General features: G+C 42.7%; 1 protein-coding gene across 11 annotated transcripts in view; it reads right to left on the bottom strand.

Annotated features, from left to right (window-relative positions):
• ARHGEF7 (Rho guanine nucleotide exchange factor 7) overlaps positions 1–26,308 on the bottom strand; it is a 182,422-nt gene that overhangs the window by 130,941 nt on the left and 25,173 nt on the right. For 7 of the 11 annotated variants that reach the window (XR_007720821.1, XR_007720822.1, XM_050766591.1 and 4 more), the window contains exon 2: positions 14,731–14,817. Coding sequence is in view for 5 of the 11 variants with exons in the window: in XM_050766591.1 (XP_050622548.1) it covers positions 14,731–14,817 (87 nt within the window). In the remaining 6 variants the exon portion in view is untranslated. Of the gene's footprint in view, positions 1–14,730; positions 14,818–15,000; positions 15,068–26,308 lie in introns of those variants that run through there. The other 4 variants (XM_050766600.1, XM_050766603.1, XM_050766601.1 and 1 more) reach the window with 3 other exon arrangements.

The raw sequence follows: 26,308 nt of genomic DNA, 5'->3' as shown, positions 1-26,308 counted from the left end.
GAGAGGAAAAACCTAGGTAAGCCAGGACCCTCTCCCCAGGCTCTCGGTGCCCAACTCCTCAAGAAGCCAACCGAGCAGAAGGAAATCACTCTGCCAAGGAGGGAACATTATCGAGGCTGGACAGTCACCCTGTTCTCCTACCAGAACTCCACACCGTCACACTGAGAAGGTTCGGTTTTACTGTTCAAGTGTCCCGTGAGGAAGGGGTGGCTCTGGCATCCCGTCCTCTGGAAAGCGCCTCGTGTAGCTGTCTCGCGCCGGCGTGCTGCCCAGCACAGCGGTGCCCACAGGAAAGGCACTATGTTCTCCGCGGAAAGAGGCAAACTGCGCAAGAGCATTCCTAGTACGGCCTCAACTCCACTCCTGAAAAAGAGTCCATGTGTGTCTCAGCGCTCAGCAGTGGCTCCTGCGGGAAGCAGGGTTAGGGTGTTTAGGAGGGGGAGAGAGGAGTGGACGTTTCCCTTTACGTGTGCCTGTAACACTCTGTTTGCTCAGAATGCACACATGTCATTTATAACTAAGAAAATACATTGGCTAAAACAACTGACATTGCACCAAGGGATCTCACGTCACACATGCAGGGCAAAGAATGATTCTCCTGAACTGGGGGACAGGAGTGATACGAGGAGATTAACAGAGCTACACCCTCAACTTAGACAGTTATTAACCAAAACTGATAAGAAACAACAGTGCCAGGATACAATATGGAAAGGAGGAAGCAAAGACCAAGAAGAAACCAGCTGAGAATGTGTTTCTGGGATAAGGAGAGTGCAGGAGCACTGTGTTTCCTTTTGAGGCTCTAAGTATCATTTATCGTTTAAGCTATGTACAAGTCTTACTGGATAAAAGAAATATAAAATACAACTTGATGACAACGTGTCCTCGGCTTCTTCTAAGCTCACATATAAATAGCCCAGAGATCATATCTTTGCCAACTTTTATGCTACGTGACCACAAACCTATTTTCGCACGGTGCTTCTCTGTGATTTTCTGATGATAAAGAGGACCTAAGTACCCTGGCACTGAATGACTGCTGTGGATACACCTGACCCAAGAACAAACCTACTGTTTACTCAGGTGGTTACAGCTTGGCCAGGAAATGAGCAACAGCAGTACGCACGTCTAGTGGGCCTCGGATGTTCTGGGACTAACACCTCCTCACTTCCTCCCCCAGCCCTTCACCAGGTATTCCTTCATTCTCTTTGAGGCATGGACATCCTCCTCCCCGCAGCACCTGCCCAAATATGTGTTTAAGACACTCTTCCACACGACACAGACTAACAGGAACATCACTCTACACAATCAGAACCTGCTTGTGCAGAAGTTTGAAGCTGATATTCCCAGCCCAGGCCGCATCCCTGCAGTCTAGACCTGATCTTCACTGAGGCATCTCACAGATATCCTAACGGAGCATGTCTGAAGCTGAGTACCCACATCTGGCCCTGCCAGGCTTCCCATCCCAAAGGCAACTTCTTCAAACGGCTCAGGCCAAACCCTTGGTCCTCCTTTATTCCTCTCCCGCATACCCCATCTGGTCCATCCACAAATCATCTCATCTCTATCTTCTTGATAAAACTAGAATTCAGTCTCTCCTGCTACCTATGCTGACAGGACTGTGGTTCGAGTCACCATCACCTGGGAGGTCACCTGGATTGCTGCCATCCTGTCCTCTTTGGTTTCCGTGCTTTTGCCCTTTAGTCTTGCAGTCTATACTGAAAACAGCAGCCAAAATGATCCTGTTAAAACTCATATCACATCCCTTCCCGCCTCGGCCCAAACACCCCCAGAGGCTCCGTATCACTTGGAGGAAAAGACAGGACCCACAGGACCACCTGATCTCGCTTCCTGCGACTCCCCGGCCTCACTTCCTATTATTCCATCTCTTCCGAGGGTCATGGGTTTTATTCTAAGACATTAGGTAAAATCAGAGTCAGGAGGAAAATGACCAAAATCAGCCTTGCATTTCAGAAAAAACAGTCTAGAGAAAGGCAAGGATAGACTGGCCAGGGGCTGCTGCAGTGATCCAGGTGAGGCATGTGGACAGCCTGGGCTAACGGTGGTGGACAAAGAGAAAAGCCAAGATTCTGGGGTTATAAAAGGAAGATGAACCAGATGTGACAGATGGCAGGGAGTGGGGACTCCAACTGCCAGAGACTTTCCTGGAGGCTGGTCTTTAAGGCCACTCTACCACCATTGTTCTCCCTAGCCCTAATCTCACTCTCTACTTTATAAAATACCCCTCTCAAACCATCTAGTTCAATCAGCCAAGCATGAAGAACCTCAGGGACAACTAATTTCCATTTGAGTCTCATGAGAATTTACACATATGAGGCCATCCACTCTGGATTCTATTTGCTAGAAAATGAGAGACTATGCAGAGCTGACCACTGAATCCCTCTCTCATGCTAACAACTCAGGAACATGAAGCCCTCAGCTGCACCGCTGTGCAGGACACTTCTTTCTGCCTCTACCCTGGCTACACTGAGTTGGTTCAACAGACTACAGCTAATTAAGACCAAATTCACAGTTGCTTTATCAAGGGGAAGGGGATAGATGCAGATAAACAAACCAGAAGGCTTGTTCCTCCAAGAAGGTTCCTCCACAACCTTCTGGTTGTGGCTAGCAGAGACTACACAGAAACTTAATATTTTCACGTTAGGCAAACTCAACTGCATTTTTATGGTGGCAAAACAGCCTCGCTACTTTACTGCGTGTATTAAGTGCTGCCAGTACTTGCTGAACAACTAGATGAGATACGAGTGACATGACTCTTGGGTGAAACCGACTGACCAGCTGCACTGGAAACACTTACCCAGCTGCCCACACAGGCCAGGCATGAACACCTACTAAGGGATCTGTGTCCCGTGTCAAGGGTCAAAAAGGGAGAACAGACTCTGGAGCTAAGTCCTATTATTAAACTGGTAGCTCGTCCGAGAGCAGCAGCATCACTGACTCACACAAGCCAGGCTTTGAAGGAACCTTACAAGTATACTGTCCCAATGCCCATCCTCTGGCTAGTTAGACGTAATGTGAGTGGAAAGTTCTCTCCAATTCCTCGGAGAGGCTCTTCCCTCCACTCAACCCCAACGTGTTCTCTGATGGGTAAGTTCAAGCTGACTTCGACTTCCCATCCTTTTATCATCCCAACGCTGGAGAGGACGGCTTTCCCTAAAGGATCCTTTAGAAAAACAAAACGCACAGCCAATATTATCACGAGTCCTTATTACTGACAGGAAAAATGGTGGCCGCCTTGGAAGCTGAGGCAATTTTTAATGCATGAGAGACGACAAATTATCTTAACTTCCTATCAGGAGGAAGTACTTCAAGCAATTCTTACACTGTTCTTGCTGCGTGAGCACGACGTGTTCCTGGGTATCCAGGCTGCTTTTCTAGTTCAGACAACTAGACTTCCCCCTTCATTTCAGATCTTTGGAATGTCCTAATTGTCTAGATCAGCACTACGCAATAGAAATATATTGGGAACCACAGATGTGATTTTAAAATTTTTAGTAACTACTTTTAAAAAGTGAAACAAAGTTAGGGATAGCAGGGATTGCTGAGGGTTATTCTTATCCCAATTCTGCTCGCTTGGGGTCAGGGACGTAATTGTGTGAGCAAAATGATGATACCAACTTAAGACAGCTACTTTTAGACTGGTGGTTAACACACACTTCATAATGGGGCCTAAGCCATAATAAGCACTCAGAAAATGCTGCTTACTCCAGTTATTGATCACAGACCTGTAAGAACAATCCCAGCAGGCTGGACCAAGTACACAACTGCAGGGTCCAGCACAAATTGGAAATGCAAAGCTCCTCGTCAAAAAATTCTTAAGAGTTTCTGATGGCAACAGCAGAGCATGAAACCAAGCACAGGGCCCTGTGTGGCAACACTAGTCGCACGTCCATGAGGCAGGCCCTGTCATCAGGTAAGTTCTCCTGAGAACTTGCCCATGGGCCTTGCCAGGAGTTAGCCTAAGAGTATTGCCTTGATGTTGTTAAATACCTCACCTGCATTAGCCACACTATGCAGCAGCATGCCTGTATGAAGCCACACCGGTGGAGTGGGTGCATCTGAGTTCAAATCCCGAATCTCTTCACTGGCTGAGCTGGGACCTGGGACTTCTGAATCACTTCAAGTCTCAACCCCTTATCTGCTAAGTGGGGAACTGCCATCTTCTCTGCAGGGCATTGTGAGGTTTAAACAAAACCTTACAAGTAAAATGCCTAGACACACAATCTGTTCTCAACAAACTTTGGTCCCATTTCATTTCAAAGATCACTGTATTTCTCCAGGCTCTTAAATAATCTAACTGCAACAGGCAAAACGGGAGCCACTCACAACGGAGCACTGCGCAACTGAAACGTGGCTAACGCAAACCGAGACGTGCTGTGGCCGTAACAAATTCCAACAAGATTTTATAGACTTAATGTGAAGAAATTAAAATACCTGATATAAAATACCTAAAATAATGATATATAATATGTATATATCAATTACAGGTTGAAGTAATTGTATGGATACACTGGGTTAAATACAATGCATTATTAAAATTAACTTTAGGCCAGGCACAGCAGCTCATGCCTATAATCCCAGCACTCTGGGAGGCTGAGGTGGGAAGACTGCTTGAGTCCAGGAGTTAGAGATCATCCTTGGAAACATGGCAAACCTCATCTCTACAAAAAAAATACAAAAATTAGCTAGGCACGGTGGCACGTGCCTATAGTCTAAGGTACTTGGGAGGTGCGGGCTGCAGTGAGCCATGAAGACGCCACTATACTCTAGCCTGGGTAACAGAGTGAGACCCTGTCTCAAAAATAAATAAATAAAAATTTAAAAATGAAAAATAACTGTTTCACTTTTTCAAAGCAGTCACTAAAAATTTTAAAATCACATCTGTGGTTCCCAATACATTTCTATTGCAGTGCTGATCTAGACAATTAGGACATTCCAAAGATCTGAAATGAAGGGGGAAGTCTAGTTGTCCACACTAGAAAAGCAGCCTGGATATGCAGGAACACTTTGTGCTCACCCAGCAAGACAGTACAGCCAGGCACTAAGGTACAAGACAGAGGGCCATCTCTGATACTTCTTGCCAGGTAAAATTAAAACACAATTACAGTATCTGAATGGAAACTGTCTTTCTTTAATCTACCTACAAAACGTTCAGGGAATAGTTACTCATTTCTTCTCCCGAACAATCCTTTTCTTACTTAACTTCCTTAACTACAGTTCTATATAGGAATAAGCTTCAACAGCTTATTTAATAAATTAGACAATAAACAGCATGTTGTGACCCACCGTTTTATGCTTGGCATCAACAGTACAGAAGGGTGCCCAGCTAAAAAGAATGCCTCAAACATATCTTTGGTGCTTCATAAACCTTCAAAGCCAAGTTTCAGTAAACAGTTTACCTCCTCATCTGTCTGAATCTAGAACAAAACAAAAACAACCCTTGGCTGGGCATCCCATCCCAAACAGACTATAGACTTACTTCTGCTTTTATTGCAATTAATTATTAAGCCTGTATCAACAAGTTTTGAGTTTCAGCAAGTGGTTCCCATGTTTTAATTCTTTCAAAAGTATTAATATTTTTAACTATTCTTGTGTGTGAAATCCTAATCACAATCTTGGCTAAAAAAATCTAGAAGAGAACTGAGCATTAGGCAAAGCAGCATAATAAAAGAATTTGTCCTTTAAAAATACACAGGGAAAATGAGTGTTTTAGAAATAGGTAAGGTAATTTCTCTTCCCAAACCTCTCACTCACTAAATTATCCCAGCTCCTTACAATCCTGGACTGCCACCTGAACTCCTTTTGAAGTCTCTCGACTGTAAAGTGAGAAAATGAAAACCTGCCCTCTCATCTTTGCAGACAGTCTCAAGATGCATTTACAGCCAGCGTGCAGAGTGGCCCAAGAATGTCCCATGCCAGGTCACTTGTGCAACAGCCATGCCAGGTTACTTGTGCAACAGCTGATAACACTGTAAATTTCTGGGGTTTTCAACTTTTATTTTCCATTCTAGCAGCTTTTCTTTCACATCCTCTTTCAAAAGTCCAAGGTAGGAAATGTTGAGTGTCTTACATTTATTTTAGTTTGCAATATCCGCAGAATGTAAAGCACTGAGCAAGATATAAGATAGAAAAGCCGGCCGGGCGCGGTGGCTCAAGCCTGTAATCCCAGCACTTTGGGAGGCCGAGACGGGCGGATCACAAGGTCAGGAGATCGAGACCATCCTGGCTAACCCCGTGAAACCCCGTCTCTACTAAAAAATACAAAAAACTAGCCTGGCGCGGTGGCGGCGCCTGCAGTCCCAGCTACTCGGGAGGCTGAGGCAGGAGAATGGCGTAAACCTGGGAGGCAGAGCTTGCAGTGAGCTGAGATCCGCCCACTGCACTCCAGCCTGGGTGACAGAGCGAGACTCCGTCTCAAAAAAAAAAAAAAAAAGAAAAGCCAAAATGTTTATCCATAACAGGTTTCCCATCTTCCTAAGGGAAAGAAAATATACAACAAATACAAGACAGCTGTCCACATGACATCCACAGGACAGGAAGGAGTACTCTCATGTACTGCTACTGGCAAAAGTTCTCTGGAGGCTGTACGGTAGCAGGTGTTCAAAGCCTTTGAAAGTCCCTACGTTTGGCCTTGCAGTGCTCTATCAGGGCATTTGTCCTACAAAGAAAATCAAGGATTAAGGGTGTGGTACAGAAGCGTCCACTGCACAGTTCACTGTTCACAACTGTGAAAACTCAGAATCCACTTCTGAATCCAAAAATGGGGATTATTACCAGGAACTAAGAGGCAGCCATTAAAATCAGTAGTAAAATAATTATTTAACATGGGAAAAGACTCACACTGGATCCAATTAAAGCATGTTATAAAACATTACTATGATGGCATGGATAGTTTAAAAATATATTTACATATTTGCATTGGATTAAAAAAAATGACCAAAAAAGAAATACTAATTTTAACACTGGTATCTCTAGATGGTAGCATTATATGACTTTTTTTCTTCTTACACAGCTCTATTTACTCAAGTTTATAAAATTAATATGAAACCCTGGGTAAAGATTTAAAATATACCATGTGGCTCCAACTACACGAAAGAACAGTGCAAATGATAATAACAGCTAACGTCTCTTTGGCACCTCCAACTTACAAGGCATTGTTCTAAGAGTTTTGCATGAATTCATGTAATCCTTACAACCGACACAAAGGGCAAGCACATGTGATACCCACTTCCCTGATGGCACAGCTGGCAAGTGGCAACGCAGGACAGCAACCAGTCAAGGAGTTCAGGTCAGGCACTACATTCCCTCCCTCCATACCATCCCCATCAAAGCAAACACCTGATAATCGTGGGCAGCTACCAGGAGTGAGCAATAACCCTGAGTCAAAAAAGGAGAAATCAACTGAAGATCAAAGTCGCAATTTGATCTAGCTGTGAATGTGCCGAGCTGACCATTCAGCACCCATGCCACAAGTATGCTCTGTGCTACTCAGCATCATGTAAACATGCTCAGAAGTGACATAAGTTGGGATCAGAAGTGTTTTGTATTTCAGATTTGGGGATATTTTCATTATACTTACCAGCTGAGCATCCCAAATCCCAAAAATCCAAAACATTCCAACGACCATTTCCTTTGAGTGTCACGATGGTGCTCAAAGAGTTTCAGATTTTGGAATATTTTGGATATTCAGGTTTGGCATGTATATGAGTCCATGTTCACACTGTTATAAAGACATACCCAAGACTGGGTAATTTATAAAGAAAAGAGATTTAAATAACTCACAGTTCCACATGGCTGGGGAGGCCACAGGAAACCTACAATCATGGCGAAAGGTCCCTCTTCACAGGGCGGCAGGGGAGAGAAGAGTGAGAAACAAAGGAGAAGGAGCCCCTTATACAACCATCAGATCTCCTGAGAACTCCCTCATTATCACGAGAACAGCATGGGGGAAATCACCCCCATGATCCAATCTCCTAGGATTCTACTGGATCCAGCACTGTCCAATAGACTTTTTCTTTTTTGGTAGAGATGAGGTTTTGCCATGTAGCCCAGGCTGATCTCTAACTCCAAATCTCATCTTGAATTGTAATCCCCATAATCTCCTAGGTCTCTCCCGGAGGTCTCTCCCTAGGTCTCTCCCTAGACATGTGGGCATTATGGGGATTACAATTCAAGATGAGATTTGGGTGGGGACACAACTAAACCGTATCAGCATGCTCAACCTGTATTGTTAAAACATCCATATTGCCCAAGGTGATCCACAGATTCAACGCAATGTCTACCAAAATTCCAATGGTATGCTTCACAGATATAGAAAAACAATCCTGAAATTCACATGAAATCACAAAAAAAAAAAAAAAAAAACCCAAATAGCTAAAGCACTCTTGAGTAAAAAGAACAAAGCTGGAGGCATCACACTACCTGATTTCAAAGTGTATTACCAAGCTACAGTAGCCAAAACAGCATGGCACTAGCATAAAAGCAGACACATAGACCAACAGAACAGAATAGAGAGCTGAGAATTAAACTCACGTAATACAGTCAACAGATCTTTGACAAAGGTGCCAAGAACACCCAATCGGGAAAGGGCAGTTTCAACATATGGTGCTGGGAAAACTGGGCATCTACATGCAGAAAAATTAAATTGAAACCTTGTCCCACAACACATACAAAAATGAACTCAAAATGGGCTAAAGACTTATTAAATGTAAGACCTGAAACAATGAAACTACTAGAAATAAACACCATGGAAAGCTCCATGACATTAATCTGGACAATGACTTCCTGGATATGACCCCAAAAGCACAGAAAACAAAGGCAAAAATAAGACAAATGCAATTTCATCAAACTGAAAAGCTTATACACAGTAAAGGAAACAACAGAATTAAGAGACAACTCACAGAATGGAAAGAAAGTATTTGCAAAGCATACATCTGATATGAAGCTAATATCCAAAATATATTTAAAAACTCGGTAACAAACAAAAATAACCTGATTAAAAATGATGAGCAAAGGACCCGAACAGACACTTCTCAAAAGACATACAAATGGCCAACAGATTAGAAAATGTTCAACATCACTAATCATCAGAGAAATGCACATTAAAACCATGAGAGCATCTCACACCTGTAGAACGGCTATTATCAAAAAGATGAAAGGTGACAGGTATTGGCAAGGATGTGGAGAAAAGATAAGCCTTGTACATTGTTGGTGGGAATGTAAATTCGCAAAGCCATTCTGGGAAACAGTATGGAGGTTCCTCAAAAATCTAAAAACAGAATTATCATATTATCCAGCAATCCCACTACTGGGTATATACTTAGCCAAAGAAACTAAAATCAGTATGTTGAAGAGATGTGTGCACTCCCATTTTCATGGCAGCACTATTTACAACAGCTAAGATACAAAATCAATCTAAGTGGCCACTGAAAGATGAGAGAATAAAGAAAATGTGGGATACATACACAACAGAACACTAGTCAGACTTTTAAAAGAAAGGAAACCCTGTTATTTGCAACAACAATGAATGAACCTGGAGAACATTATGCTAAGAGAAAGCAGGGCACAAAAAGACAAATACTGCACGATCTCGCCTAGATGCAAAGTGTAAAAAAGCTGAACTCACAGAAGCAGAGAAGAGAATAGTGGTTACCAGATGCTGAAGAGGCTGGGAAGGAGGGAACAGGAGCTAGACAGGGAAAGGGGAGATGTTAGTCAAAGAGTACAAATTTCAGTTGGACAGGAAGAATAAATTTTAGTAATCTATTGTACAGCAGGAGACTACAGTTAACAATAAAGTACATTTCAAAATTGCTAAAAGATGAGATTTTAAATGTTCTTACCACAAAGAAAAAAGAAGTATGTGAGGACATGAACGGATATGTTCATTTCCCTGACCTAATCACTCCACAATGCATTCATATGCCATAACATAATGTTGTTACTCCATAAATACATGCAACCATTTGTCAATTTAAAAACAAAATAAAAGAATTAAAGAAAAGAAACTGGGTATGAGGCAAGCTTTATGTGACTAGCTGGTCTACATTTCATGCTCTGTTGATCTGAGAGACCAAAAAACCAACCAAAAATTTCCAAGGGTGAGGATGAGAAAAGAGCAGATTTCTGTTCTGAACCACCTGGGCCTTTGGATGCTTTCCACTTTTCCAGAAAAACAGTTAAGTAAATGAACAGCAACTGTGAAACCTGCAGATAATTTTAGTATTAGTTGCTGTGCCAAGGAGATCAATTATTAATATATTAGGGTTACCATCCTTATCATATCAAACAACTATTTCAGAAATGGTCTGTGAGAAGAAAGAGCTGTGGTTTGCTTACACTTGACAAATTGGCTTTATTCCCTCTTGGCAACTATGAGAACAGGCTCACCCAGTTTCATCTGAAATGTTTTGTTTTCCTCTCAAGTAGTGATGGTAACACTCTATGTGAATCCACAGTCAATTCTTAAGCAAAAAAAGCCTCATTAATATCAAACCATCCATCAGGATTACCCTTTTCTATTATGTATGAATATAACTATCTAGAACAGTAGACATCTTTCAAACAGAACTAAGTTAAAATCCATAGCTTTATTATAATTATTTTGTTGCTAATATTCCTGAAACCACATTATTAATGTGAGCTTCATGATGTACCATTTAAACAACTGGAATCTTATATTCTTAACTTTCAGCTCTTGAAATAAAAAGCTGGTAAACATGTTACAGGTGTGATGGCTTTAACCAAACACAGCTTTCTCCTAGAAACATAAAATCTGCTTTTGCCAGTTACATTTCACCTGCTTCCCTAGTTGTCAGATGCCTAATCAGACAAGGTTGTATAGGATGGGAACAGCTTGGAAGCTAATTCATTATGACCTTTTGAGTGAACAAACATGCACACACACACACACACTACAGCAGCCACAACACTTGAATCGGAACTCCACAGTAACGCAGCAAAAAACTGGAAACAGAAATCACTCTGAATTTCTCTGTAGCTATTTATCTAAGAAAATGCAAAGAAATGTCCTATCCCTTGCTTGGTTTGCCTCAGTAAGTTACTTATCCCCAAGTGAAATTCTACAAACATAATCATCATCATTCTTTTTTTTGAGATGGAGTTTTGCTCTGCTGTCCAGGCTGGAGGGCAGTGGTGTGATTAGTAGAGATGGGGTTTCACCATGTTGGCCAGGCTGGTCTCAAACTCCTGACCTAAGGTGATTCACCCGCCTCAGCCTCCCAAAGCGCTAGGATTACAGGCATGAGCCACTGTGCCCAGCCAACATCATCATCATTCTTATTAATAATTATTATTTTGGTTGTTTTTGAGATACAAATAGAGAAATTGTGTGCCTACGGATTTTTGCCCTAACTGGAAAAAAAAAAAAAATTTCAGCATGCCAAGTAAAAACGTTGTAAGAAAATGAAGTCACCCAAGTTGCACTGCTTTCCAACACTAATTAAATTTTTTTAATTTTCCAAATTTCAGAGTTTTCCAACTTAAAACCTAGTGCTTCTCAAAGTTTACCAATAAATGCAACTCACACAATATTCCTTTAAAACCAATTTATAAAAATATTTTCATAATCAGAACAATCAGGGGGTAATATCTGATTTTCTACAGGTAATTAAGGAAGGTATGCACCAAAATAGCTGACATATTAACCAAATTTACTTCCTTTTTCCCTTTAACCAATCTTAGCAGAGCTTAAACTGACAGTAAATAAGAATATATACACCAAAAACAATCTGTTAGAAACACAGTTCAGTCTAAACTAACCCCTGGAAGAAAAGCACCTTGACATTTACAACTACAGAACAAAAGCTAATCTAGAATTTAAGCTATCAGTTTTAAGTTTTGTGTCTGTAATTTCAAAACACTTCTTATCAATTTCCCACCTCTCAGAATTTTGTGAAAATGAAATGTGTAAATCCTACAACATATTTTACAAGTGCAAGGCCCTTCCCTCCTCATTCTCTAAGCAATTCTCACACACTGGGAAATTGCTGCACTGTGGCCCGCAGGGCAGACGACCAAGTCCTTCAGGGCCCAGCCCTGTCCCTTCACATCAGCTTACAAGGCTGGTAGCCAGAGCTGGACGCATACCGTACAGAATGACCTCTCAGGGAAATTTCCCAAAACACAGTGACTGAACAATTTATCAGGTTTTTCATGTGCTGTTTTCATATTTTCATTTTTATTATCTCCTAGGTAATTACAAGTGTGACTCACACTAAGCTTGAAAAAAGGTAACATTTGCCTCTTGTTTAAATTTACTGGAAGAGATATCCACTCTTTAAAAACAGGACAAAATAAGTCAAAACTAATTTTTTACTTTAATGTGAAACTCACTTGCTATCAACTACAACTTCAAGCTCATTCTGTGAGTAACAAATATTTATTGAAAGCCTATTATGTGCCAAGCACTATTCTAGATGCTTGGGATATGTTAAGGAAATCTCTCTTCCAGAGAACCTTCAAAATAACTCTTAATTATAAAAACAACAGTTACCATACGAAACGTCAGCAGCAACCTTTGGAAAACTAAAAATGGTAAGTTTTTAACATTCAATTTACTTTTTTTTTTTTTTTTTTTTTTGAGACAGAGTCTCGCTTTGTCGCCCCAGCTGGAGTGCAGTGGCAATCTCAGCTCATTGCAATCTCTACCTCTGGGGTTCAAGGGATTCTCCAGTCTCAGCCTCCCGAGTAACTGGAACTACAGGCGCGCACCACCATGCCCGGCTAATTTTTGGTTTTGGGTTTTGTGTTTATTTTTTTTTTTTTAAGTAGAGACGGGTTTTTGCCATGTTAGCCAGGCTGGTCTCGAATTCCCAACTTCATGTGATCCACCCACCTCAGCCTCCCAAAGTGCTGGGATTACAAGCGTGAGCCACTGCGCCCAGCCTCAATTTACTTTAAAACAAAACTTTCTTAAGAAGTCTTACACCAAAGTCAGATAATCTTAATGTGCAAATTTAGTTTCAAAAGTACGTTAAACATAAATAAACTCAGTAGTTTCAAGAGGGTAATATGATAAAATCCCACACAAAGGTCAAGAAAAAGTAAAACTTGCCACTAGCAAGGCACCTTATCACAGCCAATAAGGCAGCTGGATTACAAAATGACAAAGCTGATACGACGAAGGGTATCAGGGAAAGACTACTGAAACACTGTCTTTTTTCCCTTTGAAAGAGCCCTAAGTTTCTTGGAATCTCCCCTAGCACTTTCACTTACGTGTAATAATTTCCTTGCCAACATGAAATACTACCAACAACAAATGTCTTTGTGTTTACAATCATAAACAACGCCAGTAATACTTCATGAATTCCTGTATGTCTAATTCAATTACATAAACTTTCCATGTAACCTGCCCTCACAGATTTGATGACTTCTAGGTTTTCCGAGAAACCTATAGCCAAAGACTATCCTTCAGGAAGGGAAATCTCTATTGGGTTATCCTATGTAACAGGTTCTACAAAGATGCTTTCATATACAGTTGTCCCTTTTTATCAGCAGGGAATTGGTTCCAGGATCCCCATGGATACCAAAACCCTCAGATGCTCAAGTCTTTTATATAAAATGGCATAGTCTCGTAAACATTAAATCACCCCTAGGTTACGTACACTACCTAGTACATTATAAATGATATGTAAATAATCATTATACTGTGTTGTTTTATATTGGTTTTTTTAAATTGGTTTCCCCCTCCTCCGATATTTCCAAGGCTGGCTGAATACACGGGTGGGTAACCTTGGATACAGAGGGCTGACTGTACTCTTATCTGGGAGCTTGATATTGCCCATCTCAGTTGACAGATAAGAAAACTAAGGTTAAGAGTGACAAAGTGGCAACATAAAAATAAAAGGCAGGACTTAAGTACAGGACTGACTGCAACCGCTTGAGCAGATCCCAAGAAAAGCAAAGCTAGATTTCTGTATTTAAAGCGCTACCCCAAGTGTAGGAAGAATCGCAATAATAAAATAAAATGAAAGAGTTAAATTCCCAGAAACTGCCACTGAATGACTGAAAAGACAATGTTTAGTAAAGTGACACAATATTTTACAACAGGGAATCGAGACCCCGCCCAGTATGTTCCCCGAAAGCATGTTTTATAAACCTCAGATACTGGTTACTGTGAATTCTCTAACCTAAACATTAAGTGTTGAGGGTACGGAAAAACCACCGAATTTCTGGTCTCAGATAGAAAAAGCAGAGAAAGGAGTGCGGCTGAGAGAAGCAGGCGGAGGGCTGGCCCATTTTATTTCTGCACGACTTTGCCTGATCACCTGCTGAGGATTCTAAGGCCTGACCCAGACCTAGATGCGAGCCCTTAGATGACAATCTCTAAAAGCAGAGCTCAGGCTGAGGCAGGTGCCAAGAAATGGGCTCACACCCCTGATAAACGGTTGTTGAAAATGTGTGTCACCTGCACCACCAGCGACCAGAACCACTCTTCCTCACTGGAGCAAGGGCGATGTCTGGGGTTCCCACGCAGACTCCACCCTGCCCCGGGGGTGGCCCGCGCGCCGCCTCCTCCCGGCCGTTACCCAAACCCACAACGCCCCGTTCCACACAACCCGGACCCCCGAGCGGCCGGGGAGGGTCGGACCCGGGCGCGGAGGAGGCGGGAGGTCTGGCCGGAGCGAAGCGCCCACCCCGGGCCCAACCCCGTCTTCCCGGCCCCTCCCTCGGCCCGTGGCCGCCCGCGCTCACCTCCAGGCGCAGGGAAGCCCCGCAGCCACGCAGGAACTCGCGGATGTTGCTCAGGCACTCGCTCTCGCTCCGCGGCTCCGGGTAGACCTGCAACACAGAGCACAAGCGCTGAGCGCTGTGGCCGGCAGTGGGGAGACCGGGGACAAGGCCAAGCGACGCCCACGGCCCGCGCTCCCAACACAGCGGGCGACGCTAGCGAGCCGCCCCCGACGGCCTGGAGCGAGCCCGCAGCCACAGATGCCAACCCGCTCAGCCGCCGCTTCTCCTCACCCTTTTTTCTTCCTCCGGGGCTGCACCAATCTCTGCCCCTTCCCGCACCAGGAAGTGAGTCCCGGCGCCGGAAGTGACGTACTCAGACCGCGCCCCCGCCGGCCTGCGCGGGACGTCTTCCGGCTGGCGCTGGGTCTTCGCCCCAGCGGACGCAGCCCACCCTGCTTACCCGGCTAGTTGCCACCTCCTCCGGCCCAGTGCTGGGCCTCGGTCCGGTAGGCGGAGCCCACTGGTTGGCCCCACACGCGGCCACCGCCGCCTTCTCCTGTCCAGTCTTCGGCCTCGGCCCCAGCCCCGCGGACGCAGCCGACGAGGCCCGGCCCCGCGCGCGGCCTCCTCCCTGCTCCAGGTCCTTGGCCTGGCCCCGCAGACACAGCGCACCCGTTGGGCCCCAAGCGCAGACACCGCAGCCTCTTGGCGCCCGGTCCTCGGCCTCTCCCAAGTGGACACAGCCCGGCCCAGAGGGGCCCCAGAGAGTTTGGGCGGCTTGAGTAACCCCTGATTGTTGGGAGAGAACCTGGGATTTCTTCCCTTCTTTCTAACCAAGGCTCATGGAGAGCGCAGTTACAATTCTAATGCGATGACTTAATTAAGCAACAAAAATTATGCATGTTGGGATTAAGGTGCAGTGTTTTCTTTCCCCAAGTATATCCCACGTGCTTCATGAATGATTAACTGAAATAGACAGTTAACATGAAAACCAGTAAGTCAGCTGAGAAGAAATTGTGGATCCCCCGCAGTCAAGGAGCGCAGGAAGGCGCCTACAGACTCCCTGGTGCTTTAGTCCAAAGTAGAATTGTTAGGGCCACCAGCAACACATGTAAGGTGTTTGGACCTTTCCCACGGCAAGAAACTAAGGAAACCAGAAACAGCACCAATTACTAGAAAATTTTAAGAAGCCTGAGGCATACGAAAAGCTGTTTATTTTGGTTTTTACTCCAAGGATTATTTTAACTGTAAGAAAATTTCTGTTCCAAATTACATGTGAAGACATTAAGCGTTGACATTTAAACTAATGCGTCATCTAGAACTCTAGCATTTGAGGACATTAAAGGCATTTTTGTCCTGTACTGTAGGAGAAAATCACATTTCACCAGGCTACCCTCAGGAATACTGTGGTTTCATTTCATGGTGCTCAGGTGTTTTAAAATTATACATCAAAACCAAGTGTTCAGCAATGCCAAAAGAGATGAAATGAAGCTTTTTTTCTTTCTATAGTTGAAAAATTCCTACAAGCAAGTGCTGACATGTTTCCATCGAAATTGTACATTTTTTCAGTGGAATGGCAAAAGCAAAGCTGCTTCCTAATCCATTTTGTTCTCTTTAAAATAATTCTTAAAAATTATCACATATGTAGGTAATAATTTTTTTCTTCATAGTTTTAAATAGTTGTAAAGGATGTAATTTCTGACATTCTGATGACATTTTAAAATTAAACCATTGCATCGTTTATTAAAATCCAATAGAATCTAAATGTAATAGAAACATAATACCCATTTCTCCATCTAAAAAGTTTCTGAACAAGTCAGACATTAATTCTTTCTCCTTTAATTCATTCCACTTCACCCAAAAAGTTGTATCCTCATAAAATCTATTTTTATGCTTGAAACGCACTCTTTTTTGACAAGTGACCTCTACAAATACAGTCAATCATCAAAGAGTGTATTTATGAACTCAGCTACTTGCTAAAAATTATGTGTAACCCAAAAATCAATACTTGAAGCACTCTCTCAGTCATATATGACACATGCAGAACAGTGAAAAATTTGTATCACCTTATGTACACGTTTCCAGCTGAGCTGGTACAAGGCCATGCTCTGCCTTTTTTCAGTTCTCATTCTGTAAACATACGTCCTCTTCTCAGTCTACTTAGTGTCACGTTTTTCAAATTTCTGTGCCTTCCGATGGTGATTTCTCTGTTTCAAATGGCCCCCAAGCGTAGTGCTGAAATGCGGTCTAATGTCCCTAAGTGCAAGAAGGCTGTGATGTGTCTTACAGAGAAAATACGTGTGTTAGATAAGCTCCGTTTGGGCATGAGTTATAGTACTGTTGTCATGAGTTCAATGTTAATAAATCAACAATATGGTACATTCACAAAAAGGAAGTGGAGATCTGCTGATCTGTACATGAGGCTGCTCCAGAAAGTGCTAAAGTAACATCTATAGTGCGTGATGAAGCTATGGAAAGGATGGAAAAGCAGCTAAATTTGTGGATTCATCAGACGACAACTAATAAAAAAAAAAGTGTAGTGGGCAGTATTGTTGTGAGACTGAAAGTCAAGGAAATTTACAGCCATGTTACCCAAGGTCAGGAAAATGTTAAACCCTTCTCAGCTAGTGCAGGCTGGCTGGAACGTTTCAAAAGGCGGTACAGCATGAAATCAAATTCTAAACTTGCAGGCAAGGCAGGTTCTGCAGATAAGGAGGCTGCGGAAGAATTTTTAAAATGCCTGCTAAGTGTTATACGTGAAAAGGGTTAAAGGGTTATGTTGAAGAGCAGGTTTTCAATGCTGATGAGACTGGCTTGTTTTATAAGAATGTTGGCATTCTTATAAAACCTATGTAATGCAAATGGTCATGCAAGCCCCTGACTTTATAGCATTCAACCTTGCTATTGTGCGCCAATGGCAAGGGCGACTTCAAGTGCAAACCTCTGATGGTGTACAGAGCCCACAACCCATGAGCACTTAAAGGGAAAAACCTGAACTGCATGCCAGTCCATTGGAGGTAAAACAGAAAAGCAAGGATGGTATCTGAAATATTCTGGGATTGGTTCCACCACTGCTTCATTCCAGAAGTTGAACGATATCTCCAGGGCAAAAACCTTGCTTTCCGGGTCTTATTAATTTTGGGTAATGCCCCAGTTCATTGCCATGACGAACTTGAAAATGTTCACCCCAACATAGAAGTTCTTTTCATGCCCCAATACTGCATCTCTCATCCAGCCCCTCAGGGCATAATACAAACTTCCAAGGCACACTACATGAGGGAACTTTATTGTAAAGCTTGTGAGGCTCTTGATGCCAACAAGGAAGCCAGCATGATAGACTACTGGAAATCACTCACTATACTCAGCGTTGTTGATTATGTTGGCACAGCCTGGGACAGCATCAAGCAGGCTACTGTCAATAACTGCTGGGAAAACATTTGGCCAGACCGTGAAAACTTTTCAAGGCTTTGAAAGTGTTTCAGAAAATATAAAAAACAATGTAAAAAAACATAATGCATATTGCACGGCAAATAAATGGAGAAGGTTTCAACGACATGAAGGAAGAAGATGTGGAGGAAAGTTTGTCAGAGAAGGCAGCAGAACCCACAAACAAAAACCTGGATGAGAGGACAAAACATGGCAGCAAAGTCAGTGACAAAAGTCACCCTAAGACTCCAAGAATTGTCCCTCTCACAGCAGCCAAAATATGAGAATGGAATTCTGCCTTGGAAAAAATTTTCAATGACATGGAAGAATGTGACCCTGTACTTGAACGTAGCCTCACATTTAAGCGCCTCACTTCCACTGCATTTATCCCTTATTCTGAGATGCTTAAAAATTTGAGGCGAAAAGCCAGGCAGACAAGGCTGAACCAATTTTTCTAGCCAGTTTGAGAGAGAGTCGCCAACACCATCAACAAGTTGCAAAAGACAAACTCCTAAGGTAGCTCTGCCAGATCACAATGTGCTGCCGTTATTGACATCTTCCTCTTGTGCAGAGTAAATTCCACCAGCCTCTTTTGATTTTCATGGGGCAAGCTAAGGTTGACAGGGTAAACCACAGTGCACTCACTGACCATCACACATCCTGCAGCTCCATCCACAGTAAGACTTTAGTTAATGTGTATAAAGCTTTAAATGCTCAATCTTCACTTAATGCTCTTTTCAGGACTTTATGTATTTGTTATTACTGTGCTATACAGTATAAAGCATGTTCACAGTATTCCGTGTTATGTGAGTACTGTATATGTGTACTGTGTGCATTTGTATACTTATGACTGACAATTAAACTAATACAATCATAGCAGTACATAATGCTGTAACTGAAACATTGTTTATTATAAAGAAATACTGCATATGATTAATTGTAAGAAATTTATATTAAATAAACTATCTTCAAACAAAAATACACATAAAACAAGGTTATGTATTGATTGGTTGGCAAAATGTGGTCAGAGTCTTCATGGATCCTAACGCTGTATTTCTCCTCAGAGCAATGTTGCATTTGTCAGTAATTCAATGATCAAGGTAACTTTCTAGAACGTAACTACCACAAATAATGATAACTGACTCTACATTTAAGAGTATTAAACCATAAGAATCTAATTGCTATGATTTTTTTCTGAACTGAGTTAATACAACTATTATGAGTACACAAATGATGGAAACAATATGTTACAGTTTTTATAAATTATTACATATAAAAAGCAAAGTTTCATCTGGAAATGTATTTCTTTTTTTTCCTTCTTCTTCTTTTTTTCAGAGATGGTGGTCTCACTATGTTGCCCAGGCTGGTCTTGAACTCCTGGGCTCAAGCAATTCACCCACCTCAGACTCCCAAAGTGCTGGGATTACAGGCATGAGCCACTGCACCCAGCCAGAAATGTTTTTTTTTAATGAAATATATAGGGCTTATTTTTTAGTTTGTTCATTTACCCATGAATGACTATCACTTTTTGCTGGAGTGAGGTATGGTCTAGCATCACTTGTTTTCCTATCTTGGAGGATTTTTATGCAAACCCTGAAAAACTTTGTTCACAAAAATAAATACATGAAAATAGAAGGAGTTTTGTTGTGATATAACTTAACTCTTTAAAGCCTTCTGAGTTACATGGACAAAGTCCAAATATGGTCTCTCATAAGTTAAAAATGTTTTAAATCATTTATTAACAACTTCATTAGGTCTCCTTTGATTTCTGTGAAAGCTAGGAAGTGGAAACCCCTGAGTTGCAAAATTTCAGTCATTAAAGTCATTGACTTCTTAATACCATCAATATTTCTAATTGTCTCTTTGTTACATGGCCTGGAAGTTTTCCATCTTGCAACAGTGCACCTCAGGAAGATGACAGGTGCAAAGTCTGCCTTTCTGTATGAAGTGGGAGAATGGCCACCGTGAGAGGGGAGATGGGATGGCCAAGCCAGCTTCATGTCTTCCATGGCTTCAGGTACCTTCTAAGGCTAGTCAGTTTTAGGTGACTGTGTATGTAAGTTGAGGGTCTGGAAGTGGATTCCTTTAAAACCATCCTGTGCCTGCATATCCCTTGAAAAATATTTCTGTACATGTACATGGGTACCTACCTGTAGCAAGCTAAGTCAAAGAACACTGTACCTAAAACATACCTGTTTGGAAAACTGTAATGTCAAAGAGTCAAAACTTTATAGTAAGTAGTGCCTGGCTGTGTAACAAGTATGTTGTGTCACACTGGACAAGTCACTTGACCCCTTTGGATCTATGCCCTTGTCCCTGATTTAAGGCTAATACATCTTTCTGCACAGAGCAGTTGGGAGGATGAAATGGGTAATAAATTAATCCAGCAATATTGGGCTTAGAGTCCACAGCAGATGATGGCATAAGCACTGTGAATGCAAAGAGTGAGACAAGGCATTGCCCTCAGTGATGCACAGAAGCTTGCACACAGCATGGTAAAGTGTGGTCACAGAGATGTAGACTCAGCATCACAGAAGCATGGCAGAGGGAAACCTAAATTCTGCAGAGATAGGGTAGGGCCAGAAGCTTAACCAGCATAAAAGGTGACCTCTGAGTTGGGCCTAGAAAGGTGAAGAGGCAGATGGAACTGCGTCTCAAAGGTGTGCCATTTTAGCAGTCCCGGGTGTTCTCAAGGATGGCAAGTAAAAGGCAGCTGAGATCATGGGTGAAACTGCAGTGGAAAAACATGTTTGGAATATTATGATATAAACAAGGTGGTTGAAAGTCTCTTTAATCTTTCACTAAAGAAGCTATATGAACAGGTGGTCAGTGAGCACGTGAAAAAGGGTTCAACCTCTTTAGTCATTAGGGAAATGCAAATTAAAGCTACAGATAACACTACACCCCACCAGAATTGATCAGAGGGAAAGGGCTGACAATATACCAAGTGTTGGCAAGGATGTAAAGTAATTGGAATTCCCAGACACGACTAATGGGAGTGTAAATGGTATGCTTAGAAAACTGGCAGTTTCTTGCAAAGTTAAATATACATCTACCCTAAGACCAGCAATTCCTTTCCTAGGTATTTACCCAAGAGAGATGAAAGCATAGGTCCACTGAAAGCCACGTACAACAATGTTCATAGCTTTATTTATAATCAGCAAACCCTTCACAATTCAAAGGGGCGGGGAAGTCTCCTTTTTCATGTAGTCTCCAGAAATATTCAGAAAACTGAGGCCTCAAATGACCAACAACTCTGTCCAGTTCACTTTTCAGAAATCCTGTGCCAAATTCTCCATGGTAATAAACTCCAGGCTTTTCCCTCAAGAACTCTAACCAGGCAGAGGCATAGACAGTCCCAGAATCATTACAATTTTCCTTCAAAGTATGGATTTCATACTTAATATTTGATAAGTGGTGTGTGTGATATGAATATTTGCTACAAATTAATCACAAAGCAACATTAAGGTCAGACTTCAGAAGCGTCTACAGCTATCCAGTTTTCATGTCAAGTCCTTACCAACTACTCCAGGGCAGGAACAATCATCTCCACCCTCAACCAAAGCAGAGAGGCGACTAAGACAGCTGCCACCTCTCAGGATTTAAAGACTCTCAGAATTTGAAAGAGTTTGAGTAAAAACCACTAGAGAAGGAATAATAGGCAGTATCAGCAAGGCAAATAATTAAACAGGTTCAATGTTACCTCAACAATTAAGATCAACAGTAGAAAATAGTCATGTCTGAGAAGTATTTAGCTCCCCAGGGAGATTCTGATTCTGCATAGGTCTGAAGTACAGCCCAGGAGTTTAGTGTCAGTGTGTATGTTTAAAGTCTTCATCTGATTCTAATTTTCAGCCAGGTTTGGGAACCACTGGTATGGTATAACTCAGTGTTTCTTAAACATCGACATGCATCAGAATCACCTGGAGTAACACAGATTCAGCAGGTGGGGTGGAACCCAAGAATTTGGATTTCTGACAAGTTCCCTGGAGACGTTGATGGTACCAGGACCATACTTACAGAACCCAGTGGTATATGTAGACTGAATCTAGAAGTGTTCTGGTTTTTTCCCACTTGGAGAATAATTCAGACTCGCAACCACAGAATGAACGTCACCCCAGGTCTTTGCCATCAAATCTCATCACCCCAGCTATGAAAGATCACTTCCTCCTCAACGCGTGTGGTTCTGTCCACAGTTAGACCTACAACATAGCTGGACCTACTTGTGCTCATCTCATCTCCCTCATTTAGACATAAGCTCCCTAACTGCAGGGCCCACAGATGTCTCACATTAAATAGTCAGCAACTGTGCACTAAATGACCTAACCCACTTAGGTCACCAAATCCACTCATCACGGAGTAAGGGAAAGAAAGAACCTTAGCTGAAAGGGTCATAGAAGACTTTTGAGGTAGTTCTGGTATTTTACAGATGAGAAAACAGGGACTCAGAGAGCTGAAATGTCGTGTCCAAAACTGCACTGCCTGTGGATTTCACCAACCTGCACCGACCTCTGAGGACTGCATCAACCAGGCTGCCCTGCTCTCTGGCTTCTGGTGGGGTTGAGCCAACAGGGGGCCCTGGCAGGAAGCAGGGGCCTAGAGTGGTAGATGCTGGTGCTGGCTCACAGGGGCTGTGTGGGTCTCACTCTGTCACACTGGTGGCTTGAAAGCCCTGGTGTAAGTACCTACAGCACAGAAATCAGCAAACAGTACATGCCAGGGTCCCCCTCGCAGACAGCCAGGTGTTAAACAGTTACCAACACACCACTGGTGGAAGACCGTGGCTCCTGTCAGACAGCCTGTCCTGTAACTACAGCTCTCACTGGCTGGAGTAACCCTGCTTCCCCCGACCTTTCCCTTCCGGGCCAGAGAGAGTTAACGACTTTTCAGGCATTAATCCATCTCTTCTAGATTGTCCTTCTTCCTGCCCTCACTTCATAAATAGTCTCATAAACCACCTCTGTTCAGTGTGCCATCTATCTGTTTTCTGCCTGGCACCTAACCTGGAGAGCTTCCTGGTGGCATCTAAAATTAGAACACAATGTAATAGCAAACGATTGGAAACAATCTAGAGGACAGATTAAAAGAATTCTAATGGTTCCACAGACTATCACTACTACCATACGGCCTTTAAAAAAGGGGCAGCTTTATATCCTGATATGTTACAATCTCCAAGTTACGTTTGGCGGGGTAGGGAACATGGGGAACACTGTGAATAATTTCTACCTTTTGTGTTTTAAAAAAAAGAAGCAAGAAGAAAATGTATGTAGGCGTTTAGAAATGCATGGAGCTATCTCTGCAAGCATATTCCAGACCCTTAACAAGAGTTCTCTATGGGGAAACGGAATCGGGCATGGAGGACAGGAGAATAAGGGAAATTTGCTTTTCTCTCTCTACTTATTGTACCATTTGAATGTTTTCCCATGTGCAAGTATTATTAAATACATTAGAGAAGAAGACGATGACCACTCCCAATCCATTGTTCTTCCCCTCAGGCCAACGTGACTCCCCCATCACAAAACAGTCCTCAGACAGCTGGGCTGCCAGTATACTGGGGTCTTTGTAGGGCAGATCTCCACCATGTCATGCCGAGATGCAGTGGTAGGTTTGAAATCCTAAGTTCACCTTCTAAAAGTCTGCTTAGCATTCAATGGTTCATCTAATTTTTAATTACATGGTAGTCACTGCTTTATTCTAACTAAATTGCAGCTGTCTTCTGATCAGGAATTATGCTCTTCCACAGCACTCTGGGCTCATTCCACAGTCAATAATGTTAAATGGAGTGAAAATGTAGGTCAGTGGAGCTAACTTGGAAGTCTCCAGGACAACTCTTCTTCCAAATCCATTGGAAAACATGAAGCAACAGGCAGAAATGCCAAGGATTCGACTGTTAAATATCAGATAAGTAAGCTGCTCCCCCAAAAAGTCTTTAGCATACTAAGTAAGTCGTTTACTGGAAGAAATTTAAACCTTTTATAAAGCATGTTTCTCTTTTGCATTCTTCCTTCAAGAAATCCCAAAGCCCAATTCTAAATGAAATGCTGCAGCCATCTGGGAACAAACAAATTGTTTTCCATGAGTATGGAACTGGCCAGATTATAAAGGGTAGTAATAGATACAAGTGTACAAAACCTCCCATTCCCAACCTAAATTCAGATATGCCAGAGACATGAAATGTCAAAGAGAGACCAACAAGACTACAGTGCTTCAACTGACTCATGCATCCCCTGAGGCTTGGTTCTCATAAACTCCAAAAGCACATTTTAAAATCCCTCAGAGTTGGTGGCAACAGTTCCAAACTCATACCAATGCCAAAAATGGATAACAAAATATTTAAAGATAAAACTTCATCAGATAACCCAGAATACATTTCTCCATTGAGTCGTATTTTGTTCTCCCAGTATTGTTAGATGAAAATGCAGCAGTTGTATCTTAATTGTTGAGTGAGAGTGAGCTGGGAAACAGCATGTGCCCCGCCACCCCTCAGGGTCAGGCTGCGGCAATGCAGACCCCCAGGAAGTCAGTGCAGCAGGGATGGGCATGGTTGACGTCTCACCACTTCCATCGGCAGCCGCCATTCCATGTGCCCTTAAAGGATCAGTTTTTCTTACAAGAAAACAAAGCATTACAGATTCATAAGACAACTCAAGTTGAGTCTTGTGGTCGAAGATTGTTGTTCCACCTGTTCACATGGAATAACTGTCCTTTTTTATTTCACTTTCATGCTTGTGACCTAATGGAAACCGACTGTAAATGATGGCATGGCATTCTGTGAATCAGAGCTGCTCATCGCTTTCTTGTTAAGCTCCCTTGCTCTACTGTTTCCGACCCTTTGGCATGTTCCCTCTCCCACTGAATGCACTTCAGCATGGTTGGTGATTATTTTCTTACTGCCCATTGTTAAAGACACCTATGGAGAAGGCTGTGGTCTCTGACAGAAATGTGCTAGTGAATCCAAGGTGGGTACTGGCTGTGTAGTCATTGGGTGAGTTTCAAAACGAGGCAGGCTCATGTCCACCCTCAGCACAAGCAGTCTGCTCTCAGCTGGGATGCTGCCTCCTATATCTACTCTTTGCCTCACCAACAACCCAACATCCTACCCTTGACCGAGACACCGCGGTGAGAGTGGCAGCTCCTGTCCCTGCAGTCTCGAGTGCTCCTCCGCTGCTCAAATTTGTGTTCTCAGAAGTCTAGGGTTTTTTCTGGCGGCCCTGCATTTGTTTGCTTCCACTACTCAGATTTGCTTCCGAAGTGTCCTCCTGCCGTCCAGCTCCACACACAGTGAAGCCAGGGGGCAACAGTGGGAGCTCCACAGTCCTGCACTGCTTTGTTCCTGGCCCTTCCCACTCAAGAGTCTTTGGTTCGAAGCTGTGTTTAATGCAAGTTCAAGTCTCAGAGCCATCTAAGAGAAGACTGAACCCAACCACCTAGAAAGAAATCTGTTTTCATCCACGTGTTAACTTGTGGGGGATTTGAAGGCATGCAAAGAGGCAGGCTCATTTGCGAGAGGAGATGGTGAAGCAGGAGGGAGCCATTCACCCAGAGGAAGGAAGTGAAATAAGGATACTGGAAACAGCTGAGGACATCCACAGTTAAGCACATCTCTATAAATAGCAGTTGGGCCTGCCCTTGAGAGAGGGGCAAGAGGATAGGAAGAGAGGACAGGAAGCATTGGCCAAGGACACTCGTGGGCTATAAAAGCCTCTTGCGTGAAAGACGGGCCAGTTGGGACTTTCATATTATCTGTGAGTAATAAAAAGGTGACAAAAAGATCATTATCACCCAAAACTCAAGTATCAGCAGTGTGGGCTGAAATAAATAGGGCCATAGCTGTGAATAAGATGTGTAGCAATCTGTACTTGGGAAATGCATTTTTTAAAAACCACTTAAAAACACTGATCTTCATTACTTAAAGATAAGGCTGCCAATGTATACACAAGAATTCTATTTGGTTCATGTTACTATCATTATTTATAATTTGCCTATAATGTCACTCCTCCACTCAAAACCATTAAAAGCTCCCCATTTCACGCAGGAAAAGCCAAAGTCCTTGAGAGAACAAGAAGACAAGCCACTGACAGGTAGGAGATATTTGCAAAACACATCTAATCAATAACTTGTATTCTGAATATACAAAGAACTCTTAAAACTCATGAAGAAAACAACTTAGTTT

The sequence above is a fragment of the Macaca thibetana genome, chromosome 17, assembly GCF_024542745.1.
Source record: "Macaca thibetana thibetana isolate TM-01 chromosome 17, ASM2454274v1, whole genome shotgun sequence".
NCBI lineage: Eukaryota > Metazoa > Chordata > Mammalia > Primates > Cercopithecidae > Macaca > Macaca thibetana.
This window is presented reverse-complemented; position numbering and strand designations above follow the sequence as displayed.